The sequence below is a fragment of the Trachemys scripta genome, chromosome 15 (assembly GCF_013100865.1).
Source record: "Trachemys scripta elegans isolate TJP31775 chromosome 15, CAS_Tse_1.0, whole genome shotgun sequence".
Lineage (NCBI taxonomy): Eukaryota > Metazoa > Chordata > Testudines > Emydidae > Trachemys > Trachemys scripta.
The window spans coordinates 20,282,718-20,310,211 of record NC_048312.1 but is presented as its reverse complement, the minus strand read 5'-3'; the positions used below and the strand labels follow the sequence as shown (position 1 = coordinate 20,310,211).

At 51.7% G+C, this 27,494-nt stretch overlaps 1 protein-coding gene across 2 annotated transcripts in view; it reads right to left on the bottom strand.

Moving 5' to 3' along the window:
- Positions 1 to 758: 758 nt before the first annotated feature.
- The window catches only part of LRRC75B (leucine rich repeat containing 75B), a 31,603-nt gene continuing 4,867 nt past the window's right edge, over positions 759 to 27,494 (bottom strand). The window contains exons 2-5 of one of the 2 annotated variants that reach the window (XM_034791427.1): positions 24,714 to 24,842; positions 16,944 to 17,056; positions 13,171 to 13,237; positions 759 to 2,401 (exon numbers count right to left, since the gene is read on the bottom strand). In XM_034791427.1, the coding sequence (XP_034647318.1) occupies positions 1,919 to 2,401; positions 13,171 to 13,237; positions 16,944 to 17,056; positions 24,714 to 24,842 (792 nt within the window). In that variant the 3' untranslated portion in view covers positions 759 to 1,918. The remainder of the gene's footprint in view (positions 2,402 to 13,170; positions 13,238 to 16,943; positions 17,057 to 24,713; positions 24,843 to 27,494) is intronic. The other variant, XM_034791428.1, reaches the window with a different exon arrangement.

Sequence of the window (27,494 nt, the reverse complement as noted above, 5' to 3'; positions counted from 1 at the left end):
GCCGCTGCCGCCAGGGATCTCCTGGTTCATAGTATAAGACCCAACTAGAATCAGGAGGACATTTCCCCTCTGGCACAGCATTGCACGGTGAGGTGCATTAGAGGATTTTACGCACCTTCTCCTGGAACTTTAAGTGGCCACTTCTGGGAGAGAGGAATTGGAATAAGTGGATAATTGATGTGGTCCAGAATGCTGATTCTATGCAGGCAGCCAAACGAGCTGGTATCAACAGCCCTGATAGACTCCCCTTGTCCTGCTTTAAGGACATAGGTACAAAATCCAAGAGATCATTCGATTCTGGTTACCCTTCTGGGTGATGGGCATTAAGTCCCTACACTTGGATGCCTATGACTACTTTTGAGGTTTATGAGAAAATTGGTTGACCCACAAATGATGCTGAGTTAAAGTAAACTGGCATACACAAGCTGAAAGGCCATTCAAGGTCTATGAAAGATGAGCTTGTAGATTAGTTCCACGATGTTAACAGAGGTGGTGTTGTCTGAACCATAGACAAGAGACTGGCATCTTGCACAATGGGGCCCTAGTCCTGATTAGGGCACCTGGGTTCTCCCATAGTATGAACCAAAGTGCTGCAGTGTGCTAAGAGAATTGCACTGGTGCTGTTCATGTAAGCAGTGCCCACCAAGGCCTCTCCTGGGCTGCCTGGGTATTGTGCCAGGACCACCGGGCTATATTTTGCAGCCAGCGCACTGCTAGCTAGAGGCACAAATAACCCAGATGCTCACACGCGGCGTTCGTGCTTTACTTTCATGTCCAAGAGAACCGTTTATTGTGTTCACATACAGCATGGCAACGTGGAAAACACTGGGAATCTTGCATCGCTGGTTGGGTCTCCTGGATGGTGTTAGTAATGGTGACTCGACCGTTCCCATCATATCTATAATATTAGGAACCCTGGCTACAGATGGTCAGATGCACGATGTCTAACAAGGAGCAACCCAAAGTTCTGCTGCAGTTTGGGCCGGGCCAAGCGGCTTTGCCACATCTCACCCCCTAGCCCCCACCATAATGGACTTTTCCGTGAGCTTCTCCCCTCCCCCCACTCCTGTCTTTTAGTTTTGATTTGTTGGTTTTGTACAAAGCACAGTTTGTAAAACTGATCATGTTAATCCACAAGGAATGGCTATTCCCTCCCCTTGTCCCCTGCCCCTCCCAATCAACACCCCCACCACACTTCCACCAATGCACACACATACCCTGCCCCTAAATATCCTGACACTGCAATTCCATGTCACGTGTCCTCCCCGGCCTGCACACTCTGTTGGGCCTCTGATTGCAATTCCCTTTGTTTGGACATTAATACAAATCACACAATGAAAAAAACATATTGAGCCAGGCTCAAGGGGAAGACACGCTCTGCTGGGCTCTGACTCCAGTTTCTGATGCATTCAACAAAGCCCGACAGACCCTCGACCCTTGGGGCAGCTCCCACCTCACAACTTCAGGTCTCAGGCCCCAACAATGACAGGACAAGGAGGAAAAGGAAGAAAGGAAATAACCTAGGAGGAGACATTGCTTTTTGTTTAGGTTTTTCCTCCCCCACCACGCCCCTCAATAGCCTCTGGGGAATATGCCGAGTCCTACAGCTCAGTTCCCATCTTCCAATGAGATCCTGCTCCGAGGCCAGGTTCGCTGTGAGTATCTGCTTCCTGTTTGGAATGGGGGTGATAGGTTTGGCAGTGGGGGAGGGGGAGGCAGGCTTTCACTGAGAACACGGCAAGTCTGGGATGTCAGTGAAGGCAAGAGAAGCGCCAAAGGAAGACGGTGAAGCTGGCCTTCTGCATTGCGTTTGTACTCCGAGCTCTCCTTGCCACGGCATCAGTCCGACAGCTAAGGTCTGCTGCTGAATCACCTTTCGCAGCACTGTTGGGGGAAGTCACATGGGGTGTCCTTGTCTTCAGCCACACACCCCTCCTCCTCCTGGCAGCTGGCCTCGTGTCCACCGGACAGCTCGGCATCGCAGTCGAGGGACTCGTAGATGGTGGGCAGCGTGGTCTGCTGGCTGAGGCGCTTGCGCAGGCCCACCAGCAAAGGCTGTGGCATGGAGGAGACGTCCACATTGTTGCCGAGGTCTATCCAGGCCAAGCACGGGAACTTGTTCATGTCCTTCATGGTGTCCGTCAGCTCCTTCGTGGTGGCTCGGGTCAGCCGGTTGCCGTTGAGGGAAAGGTGCGTGAGATTGGGCAGCGCCCAGAAGAAGGGCAGGAGCAGGCGCACCATGTCGTCGGTCATCTCGGTAAAGCTCAGGTCCACCGCAGTGAGGTTGTTCCCGTTGTTCTGTAGGTAATAGGCCATGCGGTGGACATCCCGCATGGTCAGGGGAATCCCTGATAAATCCATGGAGTCCTGGCTCAGCTTCTTCTGCAGGCTGGTCTTCAGGCTAAGGAGAGGGAGCTCGTTAGAAATATGGACACAGGGAGGGGAGGGAGCTTGGAAACTGAACCCAAGTAACATTTCCTTGGACAGAGCTTCCCTTACTAAATATCTTGCTCTCATGCATTTCCTCTTGGCCAGTCCTAGCCACAGGCTTGCTGGGCCACTGCACACAGCTCCGTGGGGATGATGGGGAGGGTTCTGGCTGGGGGAGAGGATGTCCAATAATTAGGTTCTAAAGTGACTTGCATCTCGGATTCTGCTTTACAAAAGCACATTAGACATAACCGTGGCAACAACCCTTAACAAATGGACAGGTCTGCACTGCTCTGCGTCTGTGGGTTTGCTGGGTCCCTAATCAAGTGCAAAGGGCTCCCAAGCCTCAGGGCTGTCCTTGGAGTCACCTGCTGTGGAGCAATTTCCCCACTGTAGGGCCCCGATGGATCTAACTTGGAGCACACGAGTAGCCCCGCTGAAGTCAACGGAACTATTCGCATGCTTCATAGGCACCTTGCTGAATTGGGGGCCTAAGAATAAGCAAACCATTTCTAGCGCCGCCCCTCTGCAAGCCTGTTCTCGGAGCCCATGCCCACCTCATTGGAAAGCTGTTCAGAGGACGCAATGGGGATGCAGAGAAATGCAACCCGCAGGAGGCAGGACTGCCACAGTGTTCTTGGAGCTAGCAGTAATCCTTAGGTTGTGACACCAGCTCTATAGCCCTGCTCCATAGTCCATGCTGTTATCCCATGTACTTCAGACTATAACAGTCCCCCTGAGCAGATGTATATAAATGTGCATTAATGGCTACGTAACACCCAAAGGGCACACGGGACTCTGGGATACTCTCTGATGTGTCACAGAAATATGAGCTGGAAAAGGCCTGTCAGGACGCCCCATCCGTCTCCCGGCCCATGAAGAATTAGTCCCTACTCGACACTTACTCGTGTTTGGCTGGTCTAGTTTAAATGACTGTGCACTTCCCTGGGAAACTCTCCTCCACCAAGGCCTAGTACGGAAAGCTGTGATCTGAAATGTCAAACGCCTGCTGTGCTGACACAGTAATAATAATCATCTTACATTCAAGTGGCGCCGCTCAGCCTGAAAGATCCCAAAGTGCCTTACGCACTATATTGTGTGGCCTTGGTTACATGCTGTGCCACTCCCTTGGTTGTGCAGTAGATTTGCAGAGGGTATGTATGAGGGCTGACTGTGTGTCTACTCCCATAGATTATACACACACCCCCAGAGACTCAGTACTCCATGGCCTGACGGTGACTTGTGGCGTCATTTGCACTTGTGCAAAGAGGGTGTCACACCTACCAGATCACAGCGCTCTGCTTGCTTGCCCCAGTGCGGGTATGTGACACCCGCTTCGTACAGGATCAATGACTACGAGGTACCAGGCCATGAAGAATCAGGAGCACAAATTGCAGGGCCCCTTTATGGAAATGCAGCTGCCATTGAACTAATGGTAGGAATTCAGATGGGCAGTGCGTAATCCTCCGCATTGGGATTTGGCCAGGTCCCTGGGGTAAGCCTCCTACTCTGCTGAAAACTGCCAGGTGAGATTTAATACCCCCTCCCCCCACCAAGTGGGTGCGACCCTGGTTTTACAGCTCTCCTGACAGAATCACAGTTGTTTAGTCCGTCACTGACAATGCCGTGTAACACTGGCAACGGTAGGAAAATGCTCTTCCCATGCAGAGGATCTGATCTGTGTAAGATCTCAAACACAGAGGAGGATGAGGCATTTATTGACGTTCTATACGTCCTTCAGCAATGCTGGGCATTTGGCTGAGTGGCAGATTTAAATGTTTGCCCGAACTGACCATCAGACGCAGGCTAGAGCCAGGCACACTGAGCTGTCGGGGCAGGGGATGCACCGGGGCCAAACCAGAGGGAAATATCTCTTGGACGTGCTGGATTATCGGGTCACATGGGAAGAGCGCAGTTCCCAGGCTCAATGGGTTGGATGGGGAGAGGCACCAAGTACACTGGGCTGGACAGAAGTGATAACATGATTGATGGGGCTTGATTCTCTGGTGTAAATTGTGAGTGGCTCCAGTGGTGTAAAATGGGGGTCAGTGAGGGCAGAGGAAGAGGGTATAATTTAAGAACTGGATATTCTGTGAGGAGCTCGGACGGGCCAGGCTTCCCCTTCCCCTCTTGCACAGAGTCGTGCATCAGACATCCATTACAACCCCAGTGACTCCCTCGGTGCAAACTGCAGCAATAAGTCACGGATCCCACTCTGCCTGGAGCAGGTACCTTCTGTCTCGCCCCAGCAACAAGCCAGGACCCAGAGGAGGCCTTAGCAAGCAGACACATTATCTTCCCAGAATTGACTCTCCAGCCAGGGCTGCTGCTGGCTGAATTCACTTAAGCCATCCTCCCTCAGTCCCTCCAGCCTACGGCTCTTCCCCGTCTGCGTGAGTCTCCTTCTCTCGCCCGCAGTGCCTGCCTGCGTCTTTCATGGTGGCCCTGAGTTTCCTTGCTTCATTCCCTCTGGATTTCAGAGGCTTCAAAGGTGCATCCGCTCCCTCCCTCCACCCCTTTTTCTGTGTTGGAGTCTCCTTGTTTGCTTTAAACGATGCTGTGGAAGCTGCAGCTAGAGGCGTGTGCTTGAGCTGCTGCTGACACAGCTCTCCCCATACCCAGCTGTTTTAACAGGTGCTTGGCTACGTGCCAGGCCTGGAGCTCTCTCTCCCAGGGCCAGACCTGGAACTCCTTGACCGTGAGGAGCACAGAGTGACCTGCTCACAGGTGTCTCTTCCCCACCTGCCCCGTCCTGAGAGACAATGGAAAAAAGCTGGGTTACACCAGTCGGTTCTGGGCTTGGCTCCAGTTTTGCTCATGCACCCTCCCTTGCTGTGATTTCTGGAGAGTACAATCCTGACACCCCTGCTGTAACGCAGAGGGTGCGTCAGAGCCCAGCCATAGCCCTGCGTTCACCTTGGGCTTTGCATTGTAATGCCCAGACCGAGCCTGGAATGCTCCTCTCCTTGTGCAGACGAAGAGAAAAATACCAGGTTATTCCCAGAGAAATGGGGCCTCTATTATCTCCTAACTTCTTAGTAACAATGGCCTGAAAATTGCAACCCCTGAAAGCTTTTTGTGAGACAGAACAGGTGCATAATCACCACGCTTTCCATTCCCACAGCACAGCACTTTGGCAATGGTAGGCCAGGTCCTTCGCTGGTGTCGATTGACCGAGCTCGAGTGAAGTCAATAGGCCGCTTCGCACCAGCGGAGGATCTGCCCCATTAATACAGAGATGGAGCACACGCTTGTGATCTCTGCAGCAGGCTGGGTGCGAAAAAATTCGCCCTCCCTCCTTTCCCAGCTGTGGAGCGGCTCCCTTGGGGGCAAAGACTGCTGGAACTGTGTGCCTATTGGCCACCCTGCTCCCCCAGCAATCCCTCCCCTGTGCCGAGGCCTGGGTTACATGACCCTGGCACGGCTCCCAAAATCTTGCAGAGAAAAGTTACACTTCCCTGAGCAAGGAACAAAGGCAAGAATGATCAGCTGCCTGGGCAGGAGAAATCAAAATGCCTTCTGCCCTCAGTGGCCGAGAGTGGGCCTGGGTAGGTGATGGCGACACGCTTGCCAGTCTGACAAGCATCATCCAAGCCACTGTGCCCTTATATGTCTCTTCTCCACTGTGAGTGGCCTGGCTCTCCCCAGGACCCCATTCAGAACCCTGGCAAAGCCCATCCCACAATCCCTGGGGTCTCTCTCCCTGGGAAGGCCCAAACTTGCTCCCACTGAAATCAGGGGCGGTTCTGCCATGGCTTCAAGGGGACCAGGCCCTTCATATTGTTCCATTAATGGGGGCTGCTGGTCCACAGCCACCTCCCACCCCACACCCTCTGTATTGGGCACTGGTGCGACTGCTGCTGGAATACTGTGTCCAGGCGTGATGCCCACGCTTCAAGAAGGATGCTAATAAACTGGAGAGGGCTCAGAGAAGAATCAGGAGAACGATTATCACTACAAGGCAGGTTTTCTAATCGTGTCGAGTCAAGGAGTTCAAGCAATTTAGCTTGACAAACCGAAGGTTGAGGGGTGACTTGACTACTGGTGCTGAGCTCGCTCTTCAGCTTGCGTTTCCCAGACGTCTCCCTGGGCCCTGTCCCGCCCGCAGCACTGCAAACCTGGCTGTTTGAAACTCCTATCGCCCCAGGCACCTGGCTTGATGCCTTAGGAACCCAGGAAACCCCAGGACCAAGTGTAAACATCCTCCCTGCAATGTATGTTGCCTTCCCCTCGGACAGGAAAACGGCACACTGGCCAATAGGGGACGAAGCAGCACGCTGGGCGTGCCGGCTCCTGGGCATCGATGCGCTCTGGGGGAGACAGCCAGTCGCGGTGGAAAGAACGCTACAAGAGACAGGCTTCAGCCCATCTGCATTCCCCCTTCCTCCCCCTGGATAACAAACAGCCTCTCTGCACACTGCCTCAGTCAGCGCTCCGGCTTCCTGGAAACTGGGGCTTAACTAATGCAGGAAGCTTCGCAGCTGTCAATGAAAGACTCAGCCAACAAGTAATTAAGTCTTGTCTACCAGGAATCAGCAGAACCCTGTCTCTGGGACCTGGCCCACTTCCCCTCAGCCTCGCCACGCTTTGGGTCTATGAGATTGGCTTGGCTCCTTTCCATCAGCGCCGATTCCCACCCTGGCCCCTGCTCAACTCTCCTTTCTCGTCAGCTGCACGCTTTGGCAGGCACCGTGCAATGCCGCAGCGGCTCAGCTGCGCTGTCACAATGTGAGGATTACAGAGAAGCCCTTTCCCACAGCTGCAAGGGCTCAGGGGGGCTTGTTTTGTTGGCGCTGACTTTGCCTGGCTGAGGGCTGCCCTGGTAGCTTGCCAGAAGCCTGATGCTCACCCCAGTTCCGTATAAACTGGAGCACGCTGCAGCCTGAGAGGTGGCCAGTGGAGAAGGCAGGCCCCAGCATGCAGTTTCAGACCACCTGACCTGTGCTGGGGACACCAGCATTTCTGCTAAGGGGGGGTCTGCATAGGATTTCATGTGGCTCCCTAACTGACACACGGGCTGCATTGCTGAGTGACATAGGCCATGCCCATCCCTCCTCAGCTTTCCCAGATGGACCGAGACTGTTGACAGAAGCCAGGTCTCACCACACACCCCACCTCCGAATCCATACGCTGCTTGGGCTTCTCAATCCCTTTGTCCTGCTGAGCCAGTCCCAGCTCCCGGCGCAGCCCCTGCCAGCTGTGATTTCAGCTGCCAGAGGCCCCCGCTGCCTGGCTAATTACCAGCCTGCTCCTTTTCTGCCTTTTATGTTTTTGTCCCCTGCATCCACAGCGTAAACATTTCACAATATTTCCCTGTGCTGCTGCCTCCCGTCAGCACACAGCCGCCCTTGGTAACGGGAGCCGCTGCCACAGGCTAATTAGCTGAGAATCGCCTGGTTTTGGCAGCTCCTCTTCATGCAGAGCCCAACCAAAGACCCATATGAACTACTCCTCCGATTCCAGGCATGGTTCAAGGGAAGGACGGGTCCTTTTCAGTCGCCTCGTTAGCATAATCTGCCTCCCTGGGTTCCCAGGCGCTGCCCCGTGGGCAGTTCTGTAGCTGCATAGGCCAGGCACCACAAGGATATGAAAATGAGCATAACTAACCCAAATGCAGCCTCGCGGGCTGGCGTAAGCGTCTGTTCTGAGGCTGGGCCCTGCTTTCCCCAGCTCGCTATCGGCGCACGAGAAGAGGCAGCATTTAGCCCTCACCATCCACCTTGGCCCCATTTCCAGCCCAACGCCCAGCCTGATTCCATCAAGCAATTACTCTTCCAGCTGCTCTACCTGGCCCTGGGGAGAGCCGTGTGATCCTGGCCGCAGAACGAGGCTGGGGAGCACAAAGGTGGACTTCTGCCCTACCTTCCCGCCCCGCATCGCGCCTTTGTGCCTGGGGTTTGGCAGTAGCCAATGCCCCAGCCCTGAACCCTTCCCCCTTGGCTCTCCCTGGCTTTTCTCTGCCCTCACCGACGGAGAGAGGCGTGATCTGTGAGCCAGGACCATTCCTCCTCCTGGCTCTGCCACCAACTCGCTCTATGACCTAGGGCAAGTCTCTTCCCCTCATTGTCAGAGTCTCCCCGGGGGATAAGGACACTGACCGCACAAGGACGCTGCATGGATCCTTGATCACGTAAGAGCTTTGAGGATGCAATTCCCTGAGTCCCATTCCCTCTTTCGCCTGGCACCCCACTCCCCACCTTTAACAACTGGCCCTCCGGCTACTCCCCCACTTTCTTTGCCCTCCTGGCAATTTTTGAGACTTGTCTTTGTCTGTCAGGGCCGGCTCCAGGCACCAGGCAACCAAGCACATGCTTGGGGTGGCACCTGGTAAGGGGCGGCGGGGGGAGCGCGGTGCAGCATTCTGCGGGGGGGCGGGCTCCGGCGGCATGGCGCTCAGCGGGGTGGGGGGAGGGCGGCGTGGGGCGCCGCACTGGGGGGGTGGGTGTTCCGGCAGCGATCGGCTGTGGGGGGCGGGCTCCGGCGGCGCGGCGCTGGGGGGGTGGTGCGGTGCGGCGCTCGGCGGGGGCTCAGCACTTTTTTTTGCTGCTTGGGGCAGCAAAAAAGTTAGAGCCGGCCCTGTTGTCTGTTGATCCCTGCCAGGGTATTTTGTCAGGAGCACAATGAACGTAACCTGCCACTAGCCACAGTCCCTCTCAACCCGCCCGGTAAATGCTTTCCCTGGTGCATTTTGTGTGAGACTCTAGTGATCCCGGGTGTCAGTGTTCACAGGCAAGATTCCCCCAAGCCTTGTGTCCTAGTCACAGGGGGCACCTGGAATTTGGGACTCTTCTGTGCTTTAAGGTGGAGGGTCAACCCCTGCCCTCAAGCAGCAAATGCTGCCTCTTCCCATCAGCCCCTCTCCACCTTGCTTTGGGCTGGCTAACGTCCGGGCCCATGGGCGTCAGGAAGGCCTGTATTCCCATCCTGCCTCTGCCACCGAATGGCTGGGTGGCTTTGGAAAACTGACTTCAATTCCCCATCTATAAAAGAGGGATACTGATCATTCTTTTCCCTGCTGCAGAGGGATGTAGCGAGGATGCTTTAGTTAATATTCACATAGCACTGGGTAAGTGTTACAAATTATTCTGATCGGCCAGAACTGTCATCCAGGGCACTGAGTGATGCTCTTGGAAAAACACAAAGATCTGAAGTCCCTATGAGCTGTTTTCTTGCCTCCCCCTTCCAGAATCTCTCTCTCTCTCTCTCTTTCTCAAGCGCTTCTAATACTGCAGCATCTGGGCACTGCAGAATGATTACAGAGAAAGAGTGAGATGTATCCAGAAGGGACAGTCAATTCTCCATCCGACGCTGGTTTAGCAGAAGTGGTTCAGCATGAAGATTCCTCTAGCGGGTGCTCAAGGTACAATAACCAAGAGGAAGGAGCCAGGCTGCATTTTCAAATACTGATGCACTGCGCAGTTGTGCACATGCAAAAGCAAATAGCCACATCTGCAAAAATGCATCTGCACTTGCAGAACCAGAAAGTGTGCGTGCAAATACCCGTGTGTCCACAATTACCCATTCTGCAAGTGCAAATTCTTACTGGCATGCACCACTCCCTGCCTTGTCACTTATTTTATGGATTAATTTAGTCCTTCACATTCCTGAAAGCAAGACACAGCCAGAACCGTCCAGAGCTGGGAACCAAGCAGATGGCTGCTACGCAAGCTTCCCTTGCACAACTCTGCCAAGGCAGCTCAACCTTAACTTTCAGCTTCTCTCTTACATTCCTGGGCTCCCGTTCAGCTCTGCCCGTGCACATCGGGCTGCGGTTCCTGCCAAGTGCTGCCAATGCAGTGCTCTCCTGAGCTGGAGCACCTCGGCTATTGGAGACGCACTGGGGGAAGAGCACTGGAATATCCGTGCAGGTGGCTGTTCCAGCCCCACACCCCTCCTAACCCAGAATGCAGGGTGCTTCTCAATTAACGACGCCTTGAAACCTCTGAAACCAGTCATGAATAACGTGAGAAAATTCCACATCTGTCCAACTGCTTTCTCGGTGGCGCTCTTATCACCCAACATCCCCCGGTACAAACCTCCGGGAGAAAAATAATGTCTTGATCTATTGCTCTTCTTACCAGAACTTTCCATTTAACCACCAACTGAAGCTAGAGTTACACAATGCCCCTGAATATATTACTCGCACTCAGTGCTAGTGATAACATAGGCTGTACAAACACGTTGCTATGGAGGGATTTGTACTGGGTTATAGCACGTCCTATACTTCGGCGGTTGAGCTGAGCTGTCTCGTTGTGGTTCGGTAAGGCCGGGCTTTTCCCTGGTGGTGGAATCTAGTGCCGCAGAATCTAAGCTTTCCGTTAAAAACAGCAGCAACCTTCCAAAGGCTCTAACGCTCATGGTGGCAAAGAGACACCTTCAAAAGGTGACTCCGATGTAAACTGATGCAGTGCTCTCTGGAAGTCGGGGAGAAGTGGGAACCAGACAATAGGTCTGGGAGACGTATGAACAATCCCATGACATTGCTAGGATTTTGCTGCTCTGAAGCCTAATGATGACAATTCAAATGTGAACAGTGGTAACAATTTCACTGCGGATTAAGGCATGGAAGAAAGCAGAGGGACACTCACGTTACAAAGCTCTACACCAGCTGTTGTGAGTTGGAACTCAAACTGATGTCATGGGTGGGGGGTGGACCCTGGAAGAGGACCACCACCCCCAGTGTGACCCCTGATATTCTTCATCTACTAAAAGCATAATAATAATAATTGGAACACTTATTGGGCCTGGATCTGACCTCCCATATACCAGCTATACACCACTGCCATGGCACTGATGGCAGTGGAATTACTCCTGATTTACACCCGCATGAGTGAAAGCAGCATTAAGGCCGTTACCTTGCAGTGAAGCAAACCTGGTAAACATGAGATGGGCAGGATCACATGTCACGGCTACTCTCTCAGCTGGGTGAAATGGCACAGGCCCATGTGCTGCTAACCATTCCCTGAGTCGGGCAGGCTGCCACTCGCCGCAGCCAGTGTCTATGTCCCACTGGAGTGGGAGGTGGGGACCTTCACCCAGCAGTGTCCATAACTGCTTCACCAAGCACATAACCAAGATGTGACACATGACATGAAGAATGGGCGGGGCATCCCCCATGGTGTCATACAGATATCAGCTGCTGCTGAGAGGCCTTTGGACTGAAGTGAGCACCCCGCTTCTGTGTTTCTCTATTTACTATGCCGCTGGGGGAGCGCAACAGGTAAAGCCATGGGTGCTGCTCTGTGCGCTGACCACGCCCACTGACTCAGGGTCAGCTAGCGCATTACAAGCACTGTCCATTAGCTGACCTCTAGATGACAGAGCAGTGCCATTGCGTTTAATTATCTACTTTAGCACCTATGGCTATGCAGGATTTCACAGCAATGCCTTAGAAGAGAAGGCATTTACCCCACAGACCAGAGCACGGTGTCCATCCATTGTATGGCCCACAGCACGTTGGCTCATGGCCAGGGCCTACCAAATTCACAGTCCATTTTGGTCAATTTCACAGTCATAAGATTTTTTAAATTGTAAACTTCATGATTTTAGCAATTTCACTCTGAAATTTCAGGGTGCTGTATTCGTAGGGGTGCTGCCCCAAAAGGAGTTGTGGGGGGGTCACAAGGTTATTATAGGGGGTGGGGGTGGTACTGCTACCCTTACTTCTGTGCTGCTGCCGGCGACAGCGCTGCCTTCAGAGCTGGGCAGCTGGACAGTGGTGACTGCTGGCCGGGATCCCAGCTCTGAAGGCAGAGCCGCCGCCAGCAACAGCACAGAAGAAGAATGGCCTGGTATGGGATTGCCACCCTTACTTCTGTGCTGCTGCCGGCAGAGCTGGGCCCTTGGTCAGCAGCCGCCACTTTCCGGCCACCCGGCTCTGCAGACAGCAGTAAGGGCTGCATGGCCTGGTATTGCCACCCTTTTGCGCTGCTGCTGGCGGGGCGCTGCCTTCAGAGCTGGGCGCCTGGCCAACAGCCGTCGCTCTTCAGCCGCCCCGACCCCCCCTAAAATAACTGTGACCCCCCTGAAACTGTCTTTTGGGTCAGGACTCCCACTTTGAGAAACACTGGTCTCCCCCGTGAAATCTGTGTAGTACAGGGTAAAAGCACACAAAAGACCAGATTTCACAGTCCGTGACATGTTTTTCATGGCCATGAATTTGGTAGGACCCTACTCATAGCTACAGCTCATGTTTGACCAGCTGAGTGTGTTTTATGTCACAACATGGGGCTCCTACGGGAGTCAACGGGAGCTTTGCCTTTGACTTCACTAGGAGCAGGATTTGGTCCTTAAGGAAGATGAAGTCCAGACTGAGAAACGTAAAGCTCCGACGCTCCTTGCATGACAGAGGTACTTTACTAACATAGTGTGTTAGCATAAGTATTTCACTGGGTTTTACAACGGCATGCTTGATAGCCTGGGTAACGTCTCACTGTTCCTGCGAGGTAGAAGTCTGATCCATACACAGGAGGATTAAACACTCCCAGCCTTGCTGTACTGAAATGGTCTAAAAAGATACTTCCCCGTTACCTTTGGATTTCCTGGTAGTTCAGTGTGTGATTTACTGGGCAGTTTGGAGTGTCTGAGGACAGGACTGTACCTGGTTCCATTCCGACCCATTGGTTTTCTCCTGGAGATGAAAGGCTGGTGCATGGACCCCCTGGAATGTGGCAACCTCCATTTCATTTCCTCTCCCCCCACATAACTATATTTCCATAACAGCCCAAACATAATTAATACCTGGCAGATGCTCCCAGTTCTCTCCATGGCAGGGCTTGTTAATGATCTTCCGGGCCCATCTGACTTGCTGCCAGAAAGCGGAAATCGCATTTCAGAAGAGAACGGGGCGTTCTGCGTCTGCTCCATGACAACCAGCAGCCAAAGAGGGCAGGGGACGGGGAAGGCAAGAGGAGAGCTCATCCCTGATTGTGCTTTCCCTGCCCTGATCTTTCCCAGCTGCCCTGGGATCTGCCTTCGAACTTGATTCAATAGAAGCTGACACTTCCCCCATTTTGTTCAGTACAGCCATATGGTAGGAAGAAAAACCTTGGGTGGTGTGGACTTGTGAATGGCCTTTGGCTTGGGGTTTTATTTACAGTTTATTTGATATTAATAAGCCTAGTCCCCAAAGAGGGGTCTCTCTTGACCAAGAAAAAACTGTAAGTTTATTTGAAAAAACCAGGTGTTTATTTGAACAGCCCAAGCGGGAAACTGAGGCAGGCTGCCTCTCATGTGACCCTAAGCCATGAGGGGATGCATACAAGGCAACCAGCCTGGTTAAAACTGGTGTAGCCAGCAGGATCCTCCAGGGCCCCTCCCATCAAGGAGAGAAACTGAAGGTGTGGGACAAGTTGAATGGAAGAAGTCGTTTGTTGGCAGACCAGCAGCAATGGATGCAGGCAGTTTCTCAGCGGGAGCAGAAGGCACAGTGAGCCATGCAGCAGAATTTACACATGGTGGGGCTTGGGGCCCAGATGCCTGGAAGGGCAGGGACCTGGAGTAAGGGTCCACCCAAGTGTTTTAGAGGTGGAAAGGCCAGGCACGTTAAGAGGGCCTGTCCCTTGAATATTGAGGTCTGTGGGGAGGGAGAAGCCCTGCAAACTGAGAGGGCGAGTCAAAGAGGAACAGTCTGTGTGTTTGCAGAAGGGTGTTGGCCCTGGCTGCTGGAGGTGAGGGAAACAAGTGAGGTGGTGCTGGCCACAGCGATCCCTACTGTGACTGAGCGGAGGAAGGAAACAAAGCCCCAGTTGGCTGTTGGGGAAACATGACCCGAATGTGGGGTGGTCACAGAATGGCAGAGTTGTGTTCGGGAGAGGGGGCCAACACTGAGGCTGCAGGGAAAGTGGACATTGTAGCCAGGGCAGCACCTCTTACAATGAAACTGCAGGTTCAATAGCAAGGATTTTTAAGGCGTCTGTAAACTCCGGGGTCATGGCCTATGGTTGGAGACTTGTAAATATAGTGCCTATATTTACGAAGGAGGAGGGAGGGAAGTGAGCTAGGAAACTACAGGCCTGTTAGTTTGACCTCAGTTGTATGCAAGGTCCAGGAACAAACTCTGAAAGAGCAAATAGTTAAGGACATAGAGGTAAATAGTAATTGGGATAAAATACAACATGGTTTTACCAAAGGTAGAACGTGCCAAACCAAGCTGATCTTTCTTTGAAAATATAACTGCATTTCTAGACAAAGGAAACGCAGTAGATCTAATTTACCTGGATTTCTGTAAGGCATTTAATACAGTTCCGCATGGGATATTATTAGTTAAATTAGAGACAATGGGGGATTAATATGAGCCTTGAAAGGTGGATAAGTAACAGGTTAAAGGGGAGACAACAGTGGGTCATATTGAAAGGTTGAACTGTCAGGTTGGAGGGCGCTTACTAGTGGAGTTCCTCAAGGATCGGTCTTGGGACCAATCTGATTTAAAACTTTCATTAGTGACCTTGATGCACAAAGTGTGTGAGCTAATAAAATGTGCGGATGACACAAAATTGAGAGGTATTGCCGATACGGAGGAGGACCAGAACATCATGCATGAAGATTTAGATGACCTTGAAAACTGGAGTAATAGAAATGGGATAAAATGTAATAATGCAAAGTGTAAGGTCATACATTTAGAGACTAACAACAAGCATTTTTGCTTTAAGCTGGAGACATATCAGTTGGAAACAAGAGGTGAGGAGAAAGGCCGGGGTATTGGTCAGTCACAGGATGTGAGCCGCCAATGTGATGCATTAGCCTTTTTCATGGCTGCAATCCTAGGATGCATCAGGGAAGTGCTATCACCATTATACAAGGCACTGGTGAGACCTCATCTGGAATACTGTGTGTAATTCTGATCTTCCAGTTTGAATTCATCCCTCTTAGACATGGAACAGGTGCAGAGAAGGGCTACTAGAACGATCAGAAGAATGGAGAACCTACCTTACTAGAGGGGACTCAAAGAGCTTGGCTTGTTTATCCTAACCAAACGAAGGCTAAGGGGAGATATGATTGCCCTCTATAAACACATAAGAGGGATAAACACCAAGAAGGGAGAGGAGTTATTTAAGTTAAGGGCCAATGTTGGCACATGAACAAATGGATATAAACTGGCCATAAATATGTTGTTAAGCTTGAAATTAGATGAAGGTTTTTTAACCATCAGAGGAGTCAAGTCTGGTACAGCTTTCCAAGGGGAGATGTGGGGACAAAAAAAAATTTAACTTATTTCAAGACTGAGCTTCATAAGTTCATGGAGTGGGTGGTATGATGAGATTGGCTATAATGGCATATGGCCCGTCCATGACTACTATTAGCAAATATCTCCATTGGCTAGAGCTGGCACACTAGATGCGGAGGGCTCTGAGTTGCTACAGAGAATTCTTTCCCAGGTGTCTGGCTGGTGGGGGTCTCCCACAAGCTCAGGGTCTAATTGATCACCATATTTTGGGTCATGAAGGAATTTTCCCCTAGGTCAGGGTGGCAAAGACCTGGGGGGTGGGTGTTGCCCTCCTCTACAGCTGGAGCATGGGTCACTTGCTGGTATGGACTGGAGTAATGGTGGATTCTCTGTAACTTGAAGTCTTTTAAATCAAGATATGAGGACTTCAGTACCTCAGCTGGAGGTTATGGGTCTATGACAGGAGTGGGTGGGTGAGGTTCTGTGGCTGTGCTGTGCAGGTCGTCAGACTAGATGATTGTGATGGTCCCTTCTGGCCTTAAAGTCTGAGTCTGTGCAATGCAGCGCTGGCAGGAGGGGCTAGAGAAAGTCTGACCTCTCCGGCAGAGAAGCCAACAGAAATTGGCTGCATTGGAAGAAGCCAAGGAGCTGGCCCTGAGGGGAAAAGAGCGAACTTGAAGGAGAGCTAGAGGGTTTGCAGATGGAAAACAGTCCGGCAAGCTGTGAAGACCTTGGTAATTAGGGAAGAAAAGAAGAAAAATTCCCTCAAGCAGAAGTTGCCCTGGGGTGGGCAAGGTTTTCAGTGCGGGGTGGGGTATGTAACAGGGTGGCTTACTCCAGGGCTGGCTTAGCTCCGTGCTCTCTAGCCGATGATTACAGGATGAGCCCCACCTGAAGGGAATTGGAGCAGGAAGTTGCAGTGAGGAGGGAGAGGGACGGGGCTGTGCTGGAAGCTGTAGCAGTGTCTCCAGGCAGGGTGGCCTGGGAGGATGAAGAGAAATCTTGGGTTCTGTGCACTTCTGAATAGACTTTGTTCTGGGGTTTGAAGTTACCGTCAGTGTATTTTGTATTAATAAGCCCGGTCTCCCAGGAGGGGTGTATTTTGCCTAAGGAAAAAAAAAATGAAGTGAACTTTATTTGAGTAATCTGGAGGGGAAACTGAGGAAGGCTGCCTGCAGTGTGACCCTAACACCTCCTACCTATACCTGATTTTCTCTTGGCTCGTGAGGGTGCAGAGAGGGCTGGGCTAGCACACACCATGGCAGTGAACAGAGGCCTCTCCCAGCTGGCGGTGACCAAGCAGATCCCCTCCTGACCTCCCCTTCCCTTTCCCAGCTGAGTTGCTCACCATGCTTGGGACTTCCTGCGGGGCATGCCGTGCCTATGCCACGTGGAGTGAGGGCTCAAGTGGTAAATCAGCTGCCTGCAGATCCTGTCCGCGGACTTCCAGGGGTCGTATTCCTGGAAACAAAGGGACAGCTCAGCCTCCTGCTCCGCGACTCTGGCGCATCCTGGAAACACTCCTGGGCCACCAGGAGAACGCGGAACCTTTAGAGAACCTCCGAGAGGACAGATGGGATGAGGAGGTGAGATAGAGACAGGAACAAGAGAGAGGGGTAAAAGCAAAGATGGGGCAGTGGATTGGGGCAATAGGAGGTGAGGTAACGGGCAGGGGAAAGGGAGTGGGAAACAGAATAGTGAAAGGAAGAATGTAAAAGGGGGAAGCAAAGGGAAGGGGAAAGAGCACTAGTGACAAGAACTCCAGAGCTGGGAGTTCGGCTTAGGAAAGGGAACGCCCCCGCCCCACTCTCAAATCTGGAGAGAAGGCTTGTGGCTCCTCCCTTCAGGTCAGGCTTGAGACCACTGTAAACTCTCTCTGCAGTGCCTCAGGGGTGCCTATGGTTCCCTACAGCACGTGGCCTGGGGGAGCAGGGCTGGGAGTCACCCTCTTGTCAGGGGCTTCCTGCCCAGCAGGGATCTGTTTTAACGCTCTGATAGATAGTTCCTGCTCTGGCTGTGGAGTGGGGGTGGGTATTTATATTTTAACCCCTGGCCGTGCTCTGGGATGGGGGGATTGTTGGATTTTGCCCTCTTCAGACTGGGAGGGAAACGTAGCAACTTAACTACAGCTCTATACATGAAGCCTTCTCATCCCTGGCCATCCATGGAGAATATTTGCGCCTTCAAACACTGCACAGGCTAGAAAATCTGGAATTGAACAGCTCTGGAATCTAGCCAGTTCCCTGCTCCCAGGTCATCCTGCATCACTGGTTTGTCCCACCCCCACTTTAACACTGCACCTGAAAACGTGCAAAAACGTACACAAAGTTCAGGCTAAAGACTTACTAGGAGACGATAAAATCCCATTCCCTGGTCACATCATTCACTGTAGCCCTCCAAGGGTCTCCATCTCGAACATGCCACAGCATACGCCATTACTCACACCAGAAAAACAGCATATGCTACTGGCTACACAATATAGTTAAAACTATAAATGGGCACGCTCAGTCTCCATTTACGGAACCCCGCAACAGCTTATGATCAACATGTTTCAGGGCAACAAACAGAACTCTGTATTAACTTATTCTTCCACTTCACCACCCGCTGAGAAAGCATACAGAGCTGTGACGTCACGGAATGGGCCGTGGGAATGGAACTCTGCAATCAGCACAATACATCCAACAGCACGTATCCATGGCGGAGCAGAACATTGGGGAGATGGTCAGGCTGGGGGGATGGAAAATGGTTTTTCAACTAAATGGAAACTTTCACCAGAGAAATTCCCTTTTCATTGAAAACTTGGAGGCTTTATAGAAGAGCCAAAACATTTCCATTTTTGACAACCAAAAATGGAAAAATATTGGTTTTCCTGTTGCCGAAATTGGGGAAACTTTTTTCAGGTTTTGGTTGCCCAAAACCCCCACAATTTTGGTGTTTGGGATTTTCTGTAAAAACATGACAAATTTCAAAGAAAACTGTTTTCCTGACCTGTTCCAGGGAGTATAACTTGGGGCCGCGGTGGGGAAAGGCATTAGCCAAGCTCCCCTGTGGAGACACTTTCAAAATGTAACTCTTTTTGAACGTGTTTTATTCTTTCTTTTTGTATAAGAAGCTGCCCTAGAGCACAGAGTCTCACACTAAGCCCTTTGTGATGGGATGAACCATTCTGAGACTTGAGCAGCGTGTGGAGAGGGATTCCTAGCAAGGGCTTTTCAGAATGAAATCTGTGAAGAATCCCTGCCCAAGATGGTCCATCCCAACAGGCTGAGTGCTCCAGGGAAAGGGATTGCTTATGATCTCTGTGAGTACTGGATACCCATGGTGGAACGCCATGGTGATTAGATTGTAAGGCCCAAATTTGTAACAGCATGTGGATGTTTCTCTGCTCAGTGTCTGCACAAATGATGTAGATGGCGAGCTCCCCTTTTGAGAAGTGATTCAGGGCTTTGAAAGTCAATGGGACTCAGGCTTCTATGAGACTGAGGCTTGGTCTACACTATCAGTTTATGGTGGGATAACTATGTTCCTCACGGGTGTGGAAAATCCACACCCCTGACCAACCTAGTTATACTTCCCTAGCCCCCCATGTATACAGCACTGTCAACGGGAGGGCTTCTCCTGTCAACATAGCTACTGCCTCTCATGGAGGTGGAGTCCCTCCGCCGATGGGAGCAGCTCTCCCGTTGGCATAGACGGCATCTTCCCTAAATGCTACAGCTGCGCCACTGCAGCACTGTAAGCGTAGACAAGCCCTTAGGCGCCTAAGTTACTTAGGCCTTGCCAGGCTGAGCAGAGCAACACCTAAATAAATTAAAAATCTGGGCCCAAGCTCCTCAGAGCGAGGATCTTGCCTTATTTTCCTGTCTCTAGAGCAGTGGTTCCCAAACTTGTTCCACCGCTTGTGCAGGGAAAGCCCCTGGCGTGCCGGGCCGGTTTGTTTACCTGCCACGTCCGCAGATTCGGCCAATCGCGGCTCCCAGAGGTCGCGGTTCGCTGCTCCAGGCCAATGGGGGCGGCAGGAAGCGGCGCGGGCCGAAGGACAAGCGGCGGAACAAGTTTGGGAACCACTGCTCTAGAGAATCAGGCACATCTGGTAGTAACTAAATAATAAATGGCACCCATCAGGCTGGCTGTGCTAGGAGTGACTCAGAACAGGGAGGCTGTTTGCAAAGCACCAGGGTATGAAGACCGTAAAGAATTAAACTGGGACCTGTCTGTGGAAGCTGGAGACAGACTCTGGGGGCCTGATTCTCCATTGCCAGGTAGGTGGTGGAGTTGCTGACATCAAGGCAAAGTGGTTGTAAGATGCTCCCACTGATTAAATAGTGTGTGTTATCCTCCACTTTGTACAGGTGTGAATGGTGACCAAGGTGCACGGCAGTGGAGAATCGATCCCTGTGAGTGTTCCCAGCACACAGGGACTGTGCCATATCCCTGTCCTGGCACAGCCACTCTAGCCCTGTCAAACTCCACCCTCCCAGCTGCGCTCGGCAGGTTTTGTGTTTGTTTTAAATGGGAGGATCACAGAGCTTCGGTTTCTGCAGCATCATTGAGGTCCAGATTCTGCCCAGCCCTGGGGCAAGGAGCTACCCCCACCCCTGAACACCTGTGCAGAGGCTGGCCAGCATCCCACCTAGTGCCCATGTCAAGCAGTAGCTATCTGAAAAGAGCTGGGGGGTGGGGAGGAAGGCGCATGGCCCTGTTTCTGTCCCCACCCTCTACCTTGGCATTGGCTTGTGGAGGTTCTGTGGTGTGGAGTGGAAAGCATACTGCACCCCTCTCCAAGCGAAGCAGGGCTACCACCCTGGTCTATGAACCGTGGGAACCTGCAGGAGGAATTCTGGGTCCAGCAATGCAACCCCTTTGGAGCCCTCTCTGGTGCCCTGAGTGTGACTGTCTGCAGGGGGAATGCAAGGCAGAGGTTTGCAGGATATTTGCAGTAGCTGCCCACACCAGAGTTGGGTGAGAGAGAAGAGGGGGCAAGCAGTAGAAGATTTCCACCTCCGCCCACCTGTCTGTCTCCTGCACAGAGGCATCTGTCTGATAGGGCAATTTCCTGCAATATCTTAGGAAGACCTTACTGTATTACATACAATCCTGACCCACAATGATACATAAAAGTAACCTCTCGCGGGGCAGATGTGACAGATGAGAGACATGGGAATTCAAAAGACTGTACTACAAATGTGCCAGACAAATCTGGACTTTTTGGACAATAAGTGGAAAGAGGAATTCCTGGGGAATTCCTAGGGTGAGGTGAATGCAAATTTCTCATTTCAATTATACAAAAACTCAACCTTTCAAAGCTCTGCCCTGAGGAGAGGGTCCCTGTCTGATGATTACCTTTTACACAAGGCCAAGATCAGCTCAGGCCTTTGTATAAAGAAATGGCTGATCTGTGCAGTGTCTGGTCCGGTGCTGGATTTATGACAGATGAACTTGTAACCAGTTGTGGGGTTTGAAGGACTGAAACCTACCAGAGCCACAGGTTGATTTGAAGTGATTTCTGCTAAACTTTCTAGTGTGTCTTTATTGTTGCAATGCTTTCACCTTAAAAATAAAGGTGCTTGCTTGGAAGGAGCTGTATAGTAACTTATAACTTTGAGCAACACATGGGTCATAGCCCTCAGAGAAAAGCAAAGTGCAGGCACTGGCCTATTTGGACAGTCTGGCTTGCTGGGGATGTTGCGGTGTAATCCATGGAGCTTTGCAGCCTTAAAACCCTGACGGGATGGAGTGAGATGTGGGTCTTCACCCAAGATAGACGATAGCTACGAGCTGGAAGTCTAAAGCGCGTACCCTGGAAGGACCACAGAGGGGGAATATAGGTGCAGTCGCTCTGAACTGTGACAGTGTCATGGGAACATTGTGGGATTATCAGAGCCCAGTGCTCAGCAGCAGGTATGGTGGGGAAGAGGGTGAACTACTGGCTGGTGGAGGTTACACATTGCATAACAAATGGAATTGATTAAATTACTTGATTTTTACCCAGGGAACGGCAGGGGAGAGAGAGAGAGAGTGTGTGTGTGTGTGTACACATGGGGCATTGGGAGCTGCCTTCATCCCTTTGCTGCCCTCTTCATTAGTAATCATTGTAACGATCTAGGTTCAGGCCAATGTAAGACACTCCGCTTGAGTATGGACAGAGAAATTCCAGGATGACTGCCATAGTTTTACGCAGCCAGGCTAAAATTACCTGGATAAAATATTTCCCAATCCCTAAATCAGATTATTATTGTGATTTATCGTCGATCCTTCAAGAACTGCAAGCTCAACAACCAGTACTCCTGTCCCATTGCCTCCTGCTGGGAGGGGCTGGAACTGGAGTATCTATGAGCTCCCCACGTTCCTGCAGTGACTTCTGCTCTGGGCCACTGGAAAGAGTCCTGCTGAGTTCCCCACAGCCAGTGGTTTGATGTCATTCCCTACAGTGATTCCCGTTGATACAAGATGGCACCGAAATAACTGAATTTGCTTGCTCGAGTTCTTCTTTGCACATGCTGCGGGATGAAAGACGACGGGCAGTGCTGAAAGCGATGTGAGTGCTTAGAGAGGGCCAGGCTGAGACACTGTCAGCAGGTTAAGATTCCCAAATGTCTCTGTCTTGTCTGAAAAACCTTCACGGCTGCCTGGCTTCCCAGCCCTTAGCTGTGCGACTGCAACGCAGCGCGTGTAATTCGGAACTCTATGGGTAAAGCTGTCAATAATTCCGCTAATTTCGTTCTTTATGGCAAGTGCTTGGAGCACCACGCTGCTGGGCACCGTAACTTTGCTAGGAAGCAGCTGAAGCATCCCAGCTCCCTCGGGACATGGGGCACGTGTAATGCCAGCATGTGGCTTTACAGCAAACAGCTGGTCGGGGTGCACTGTGGACACCTGCTCTGCTGCAGCCCTCCCCATAGAATCCCACTCTGACTGGCAGGAGCCCTGCGGTTTAGGATGCCTCTGCTTGCGTCTCTGCAACCCGCTGCTGCGCTGGCTGGGATTGGGACCTACGCCGTCCCATACCACGTTACGTGTTTTCCAAGCTCCTTAGGCCTTTGTGTTTGCCGGCTTTCATTTTATAGCCTAGCGCAGTCTGCTGCAGCCGTTCCTACAGCTTAGACCCTGCCTCCTGATCCTTAGGTGTCCTTGTAACTAGAAACCTGATCTGAGACTGGAAATTGTGCACCGCCTTCCTATGACTTGCCTAATGTCTATAATCCAGAGCTTTGTGCTGCCGGGTACCCATATGGGAAACAGAAAGAAGAGCTCAGCCACCCGCCTTGCTTCTATTTATCCCTTTACGTGCCTGGGGGTCTGATCCTGAGGGGTGCTGAGCCCCATCCCCTCCTCAACTTAGCTCCCATTGACTTCAAGGGCAACTGAGGTGCTCGGCATCTTCAGGGTGTGTAGCAGAGTGGAGGGGCATCGATTGCACTCTGTGTGTATCTATCTGCTAAGCAATAGGCCAGCAGAAGAAGGTAGCACCATATCCCCACCTCCCCTGGAAGGCAGTGTGCTTCGTGGGGTTGAAGAGGCAGTCAGCGTGAAGTAACTTAGAACTTTAAACCCTTTCATTGCAAACCCACATTTTTAGATGCTTATAACCTTTGGAAAGAAATTACCCCCTGGGTGGGCATTTTTCATGCTGCGTCTCAGCCCGTGGGGGGTGTTTACGGTTTTCCCAACTGTTGGTTGGCTGATTGGAGGGGCAGGATGGGAGTGGAAGGCTTTCTGTGAGCTAATGGCCTATCACAGCTAACCCTTCCTGACCTGAGGAGCCCTCCGTGTCCCACTGACACCAATGGGACGTCTGGCGAGGGAGGGTTTGCAGGGTCAGGCATTCAGGAAATGGTGCAAGTATCTTTTGGGGCTTGGATAACTGAACTGTCCCATGTGGGCTGGTAGGAAGAACACTGCCTTTGCCCATCCTGTATGCAGCAGGGTCTGATACCCAGCACCGCTAAATGAGCTGAAGCAGCACCTTGCGCACACACTGGACGGGGTTTTCCTTAACAATGTAAGGCCCAACCTTGCAAAAGTGCTGCGTGCCCTCCACTCCCACTCAGGTCACAGGGGCAGCCCGGCGCACTGCAGGAACAGGCCCTACTGGCCAGATTTTTAAAGAAGCTCAGCCCGCTTACTTGGGGACCGATTTTCAAAGAGCTCTAAACGGCTGGCGCTGGGCTCATCTGAAGATCTGTCTCCGAGTGTCCTCATGGGAGATGCCGGGGGCGAAGCACTCCTTAAAATCTGGCTCTTTTTCAAATGAGGTTCGCTCCCATTTAAATGTCTAGTCCGATATGTGGGTGCTGAGCCCTTGGAAATCTGGCCCTGAGCTCTTTCAATAACCTGGGGTCCCAAGAGCCCACTCCCGCGAAGGAAGCTGGCTGACTTAAACGGGAGTCGTGCACACAGAGGGCTCACAGGGTATCTATCTAGAGGTACCTGCGTTTAGCTAAATGGCTGACTGATTGCATGTGCGCACAGGAACACTGCATCTGCAGAGCCCCAGAGATATTCGGGAGATTGCAGAACTATAGCTGGAGCCCCAAACATCTGCCTCTCACCACCCCACTGTACAATACGTTGTTCAGTCTGATGTGCCGTCATTTGATTTTTCCTCCTCCTTAAATAAGGAACTCTAGAGTATCCTGCTGGCACTAATGCAGTGGTAGGATAGGCACACAAATCAGAGGGCTTGATCCTCCACTGCGTTATACCAGTTTTACATGGATGTAGCTTATTTGTGTGGCCAGACCATGTTAGTGAATGAATGCCAAGGGCCTGCATGGTAATCACGGGTGGATTTCCTAGATGCACCTGCATTTGTCCACCCATTTGTAGACAAACATACATGCACATTGTGGCCGAGTTTACTATTGCTGTGGGAGGGAATTTCCTGACTTCTCTGCACTTAACACACACACTCTTATATAGACGTCATTAAAAAAAGCATCATTAATCTATGGGATTATTTATGTGTCACTCCAAGGGAGTAGGTTAGCTGGTTCTAAAGAACTACAGATCCTAAGCCAAACCCAGCGGAGATTGGAGTGGCATTGGTCAGTTCAATAAGCTCATTCCTGGGGTCAACTTTTTCTCCCAAAGGGATCGTTGTATTAGTGGGCTTCACCTTTTTGGGGCACTGCAAATCTCTAGCGAGGTTCATCAGCAGGTCGTGGGAAATGGGGTCCACCAAGTTGAGGAAAGTAGCATTCTTGTAGAGCACTTCACTGAGGCACGTACCTTCCAATCCCAGGTCCTAGGAGAGAACACAGGCAGTTAGACTCCATTCTTCAGGGCCCACTTACAGTTGCTACGTTTAAAAAAAAACATAGCGTGAAAGCCATAAAACAACCATGCTAGGGCCCAAGAAAAACAGATTGAGTAATGGAGGAAGCTGCCTAACAATGGTGGAGGAGAAATATATTGGATACAGGCACTATTGTGATGGGGGTGCTTTACGTATCTGGATGAATGGCTGGATAAAACAGATTGAATGGACAGAGCTGGGTTGGTCTAGATCAGGGCTTCTCAAACTGGGGGTTGGGACTCCTTGGGGGTCACGAGGTTATTCCAAGGGGGGGATCGTGAGCTGTCAGCCTCCACCCGAAACCCCGCTTTGCCTCCAGCATTTATAATGGTGTTAAATATATAAAAAGTGTTTTTAATTTATAAGGGGGGGGTCAAACTCAGCGGCTCGCTATGTGAAAGGGGTCACCACTACAAAAGTTTGAGACCCACTGGTCTAGATTGGAGATTGTCTATCGTAGGAAGGGTAGAAAAGGTTTCACTCTATTAGCCAAGGAAAGGTGAGTCACTCCATTCCCTGCGGGAGCCCCCAGAAGCAGAGGCTATAGGCAAGCTCCCAGCTACTCCAGCTCTGCCCTGTCCCAGCAAGAGTCCCCGTAGGAATGGTGCAGGAGCCCTGTCCATTCAATCTGTTTTATCCAGCCATTCATCCAGATCTCTCACCGGCACTGAGAGAGCCGACAGCTAGTTCACCCGCAGCCTTTTCTGGGGGAGTGAGTGTCTATGAGTCAGAGGCTGGACAGGGCTACCTAAGCAGCAGCAGTGGGATCCTTAAAACTGTAGTGATGAATCTATTTGTAGTTTTGTCCCCTAGAGCTCTCGCAGTATCAACGAGGAAGCAGCAGCCTGCTTCCCTCCTCTCAGCATCCCTGGCACAAGCCCTGGTCGGGACGATGGTCCCGAAGCTCACCTGCGGGCTCAGGGTATCCTGTGACTTACGCTAACCAGGAACATCAGGAGAGCCTGGGAGACTGTTTGCAAACGAAAAGTCTCCTGGGTGGTGGTGGGGCTGACAGGATGAATCATGTGACGATCCACAGGACCAAGCTTTGGGAGGCTTTTCTATGCTAGGAGGGAAGGCGGAAGTCCCCATGGGAACCAAGGGAAACTCGGGTATGGCAAAGGTAAATAGAGATGTCATGAGGCACCGGGAAGGATGAGAAACTGAGGAGAAGAGAGGAAATCGGGCCAGGAAACAGAGGCACTCAGCAGAACATGCTCTGAGGAGGATGAAGGCAGGAGTGGCAGGGAGCTGACAGGGAAGGGGGAGGAATGAGAGAAGTCCCATGGGGGAGGGACGATGCTGGGGTTTGGTTCCATTGACATGGAGGATTCAGATGAAGGAATAAACAAGACATCTGCTCAATCTGAGTATTGCTGCCAGGAGACAGGAGCAAGCAAATGGGTGTCCCATGTGCTCTCGTTACTTTGCTGAGTCTGTGCTTAATACAGCGCAGCGTGAAATCAGCAGCCCTGAAGGAAGGAGCTGTGTGCATGCACGTCCCCCGGGGGACAGAGCCATGAGCGAACTGGTGTATCTTGACCCTAGACAGCAGCAAGAGAAAAAGCAACACCCCTCCCTCACCCCCTCTCCCCAAGCAGAGAGCAAGATACAGAAGAGTCACTGGGTCCAAATCCAATGAAGAGAGGAAGTCGAGATCACGTGCACTAGAGACGCAGTTGAGTGCATGTTAGCTCATCTTCTGTGCATCGATGATTCATACAGGAGTAGGATATCCCCAAGCAAACTGAGCAACATAATTTATGGGTCAACAACATAAGAATAAGCTGCCACACAGGGCTATTGATACAGACACCTAGGCATGGGCTAGGAACGCATCAGAGCATCATGCCAGCACCTGGCTTGACCATAACACTTAGGGGAAGTTGGCACAGGCTCTGTAGTCCTATTCTCACCCTCCTAAATACAGTGTGACGTACAAAGCTGTGGGAGTGGGGCATGGCTGGAAACACTGCAGCCGTAATAAACACTCAGGTTCAGCAGCACCCTTTGGAGCTGTCCAGTTAAAGAGGAATCTGCATTCCTGGGGAGAGGCTTGGAAATAACGTAGCTGTAAATAGTCCCTTCAGATTGAGAACCGCTGGTGTAGACTGTCAAACTGTAAGTCGGGACCCCAATTTAATGGGGTCGCCAGGGCTGGCTTAGACCTGCTGGGGCTTGGGGCTGAAGCCCGAGCCCCACTGCCCAGGGCCAAAGCCGACGCCCAAGGGCTTCAGCCCTGGGTGGTGAGGCTTAGGTTACAGGCCCTCTAGCTGGGGCTGAAGCCCTTGGGCTTCGGCTTTGATCCATACCCTGCGCAGGGAAGTGGAGCTCGGGCTTTGGCTCCCCCACCCGGAGCAGTGGGAATGGGGCAGACTCAGGCTTTGCTCCCCCTCCTGGGGTCGTGTAGTAATTTTTGTTGTCAGAAGGGGGTCGCGGTGCAGTAAAGTTTGAGAACCTCTGGTCTATACGTTTTCAGCCAAGAAGCACTTGTTAGTCGATCCTCACCCCTTGCCCCCCGAATATATTGTTTTAAAGAGTTTGGTTTGTGACTAGCAGACAGGACAGACCTATGGTTTTGACCCATTTACATTTTTATGT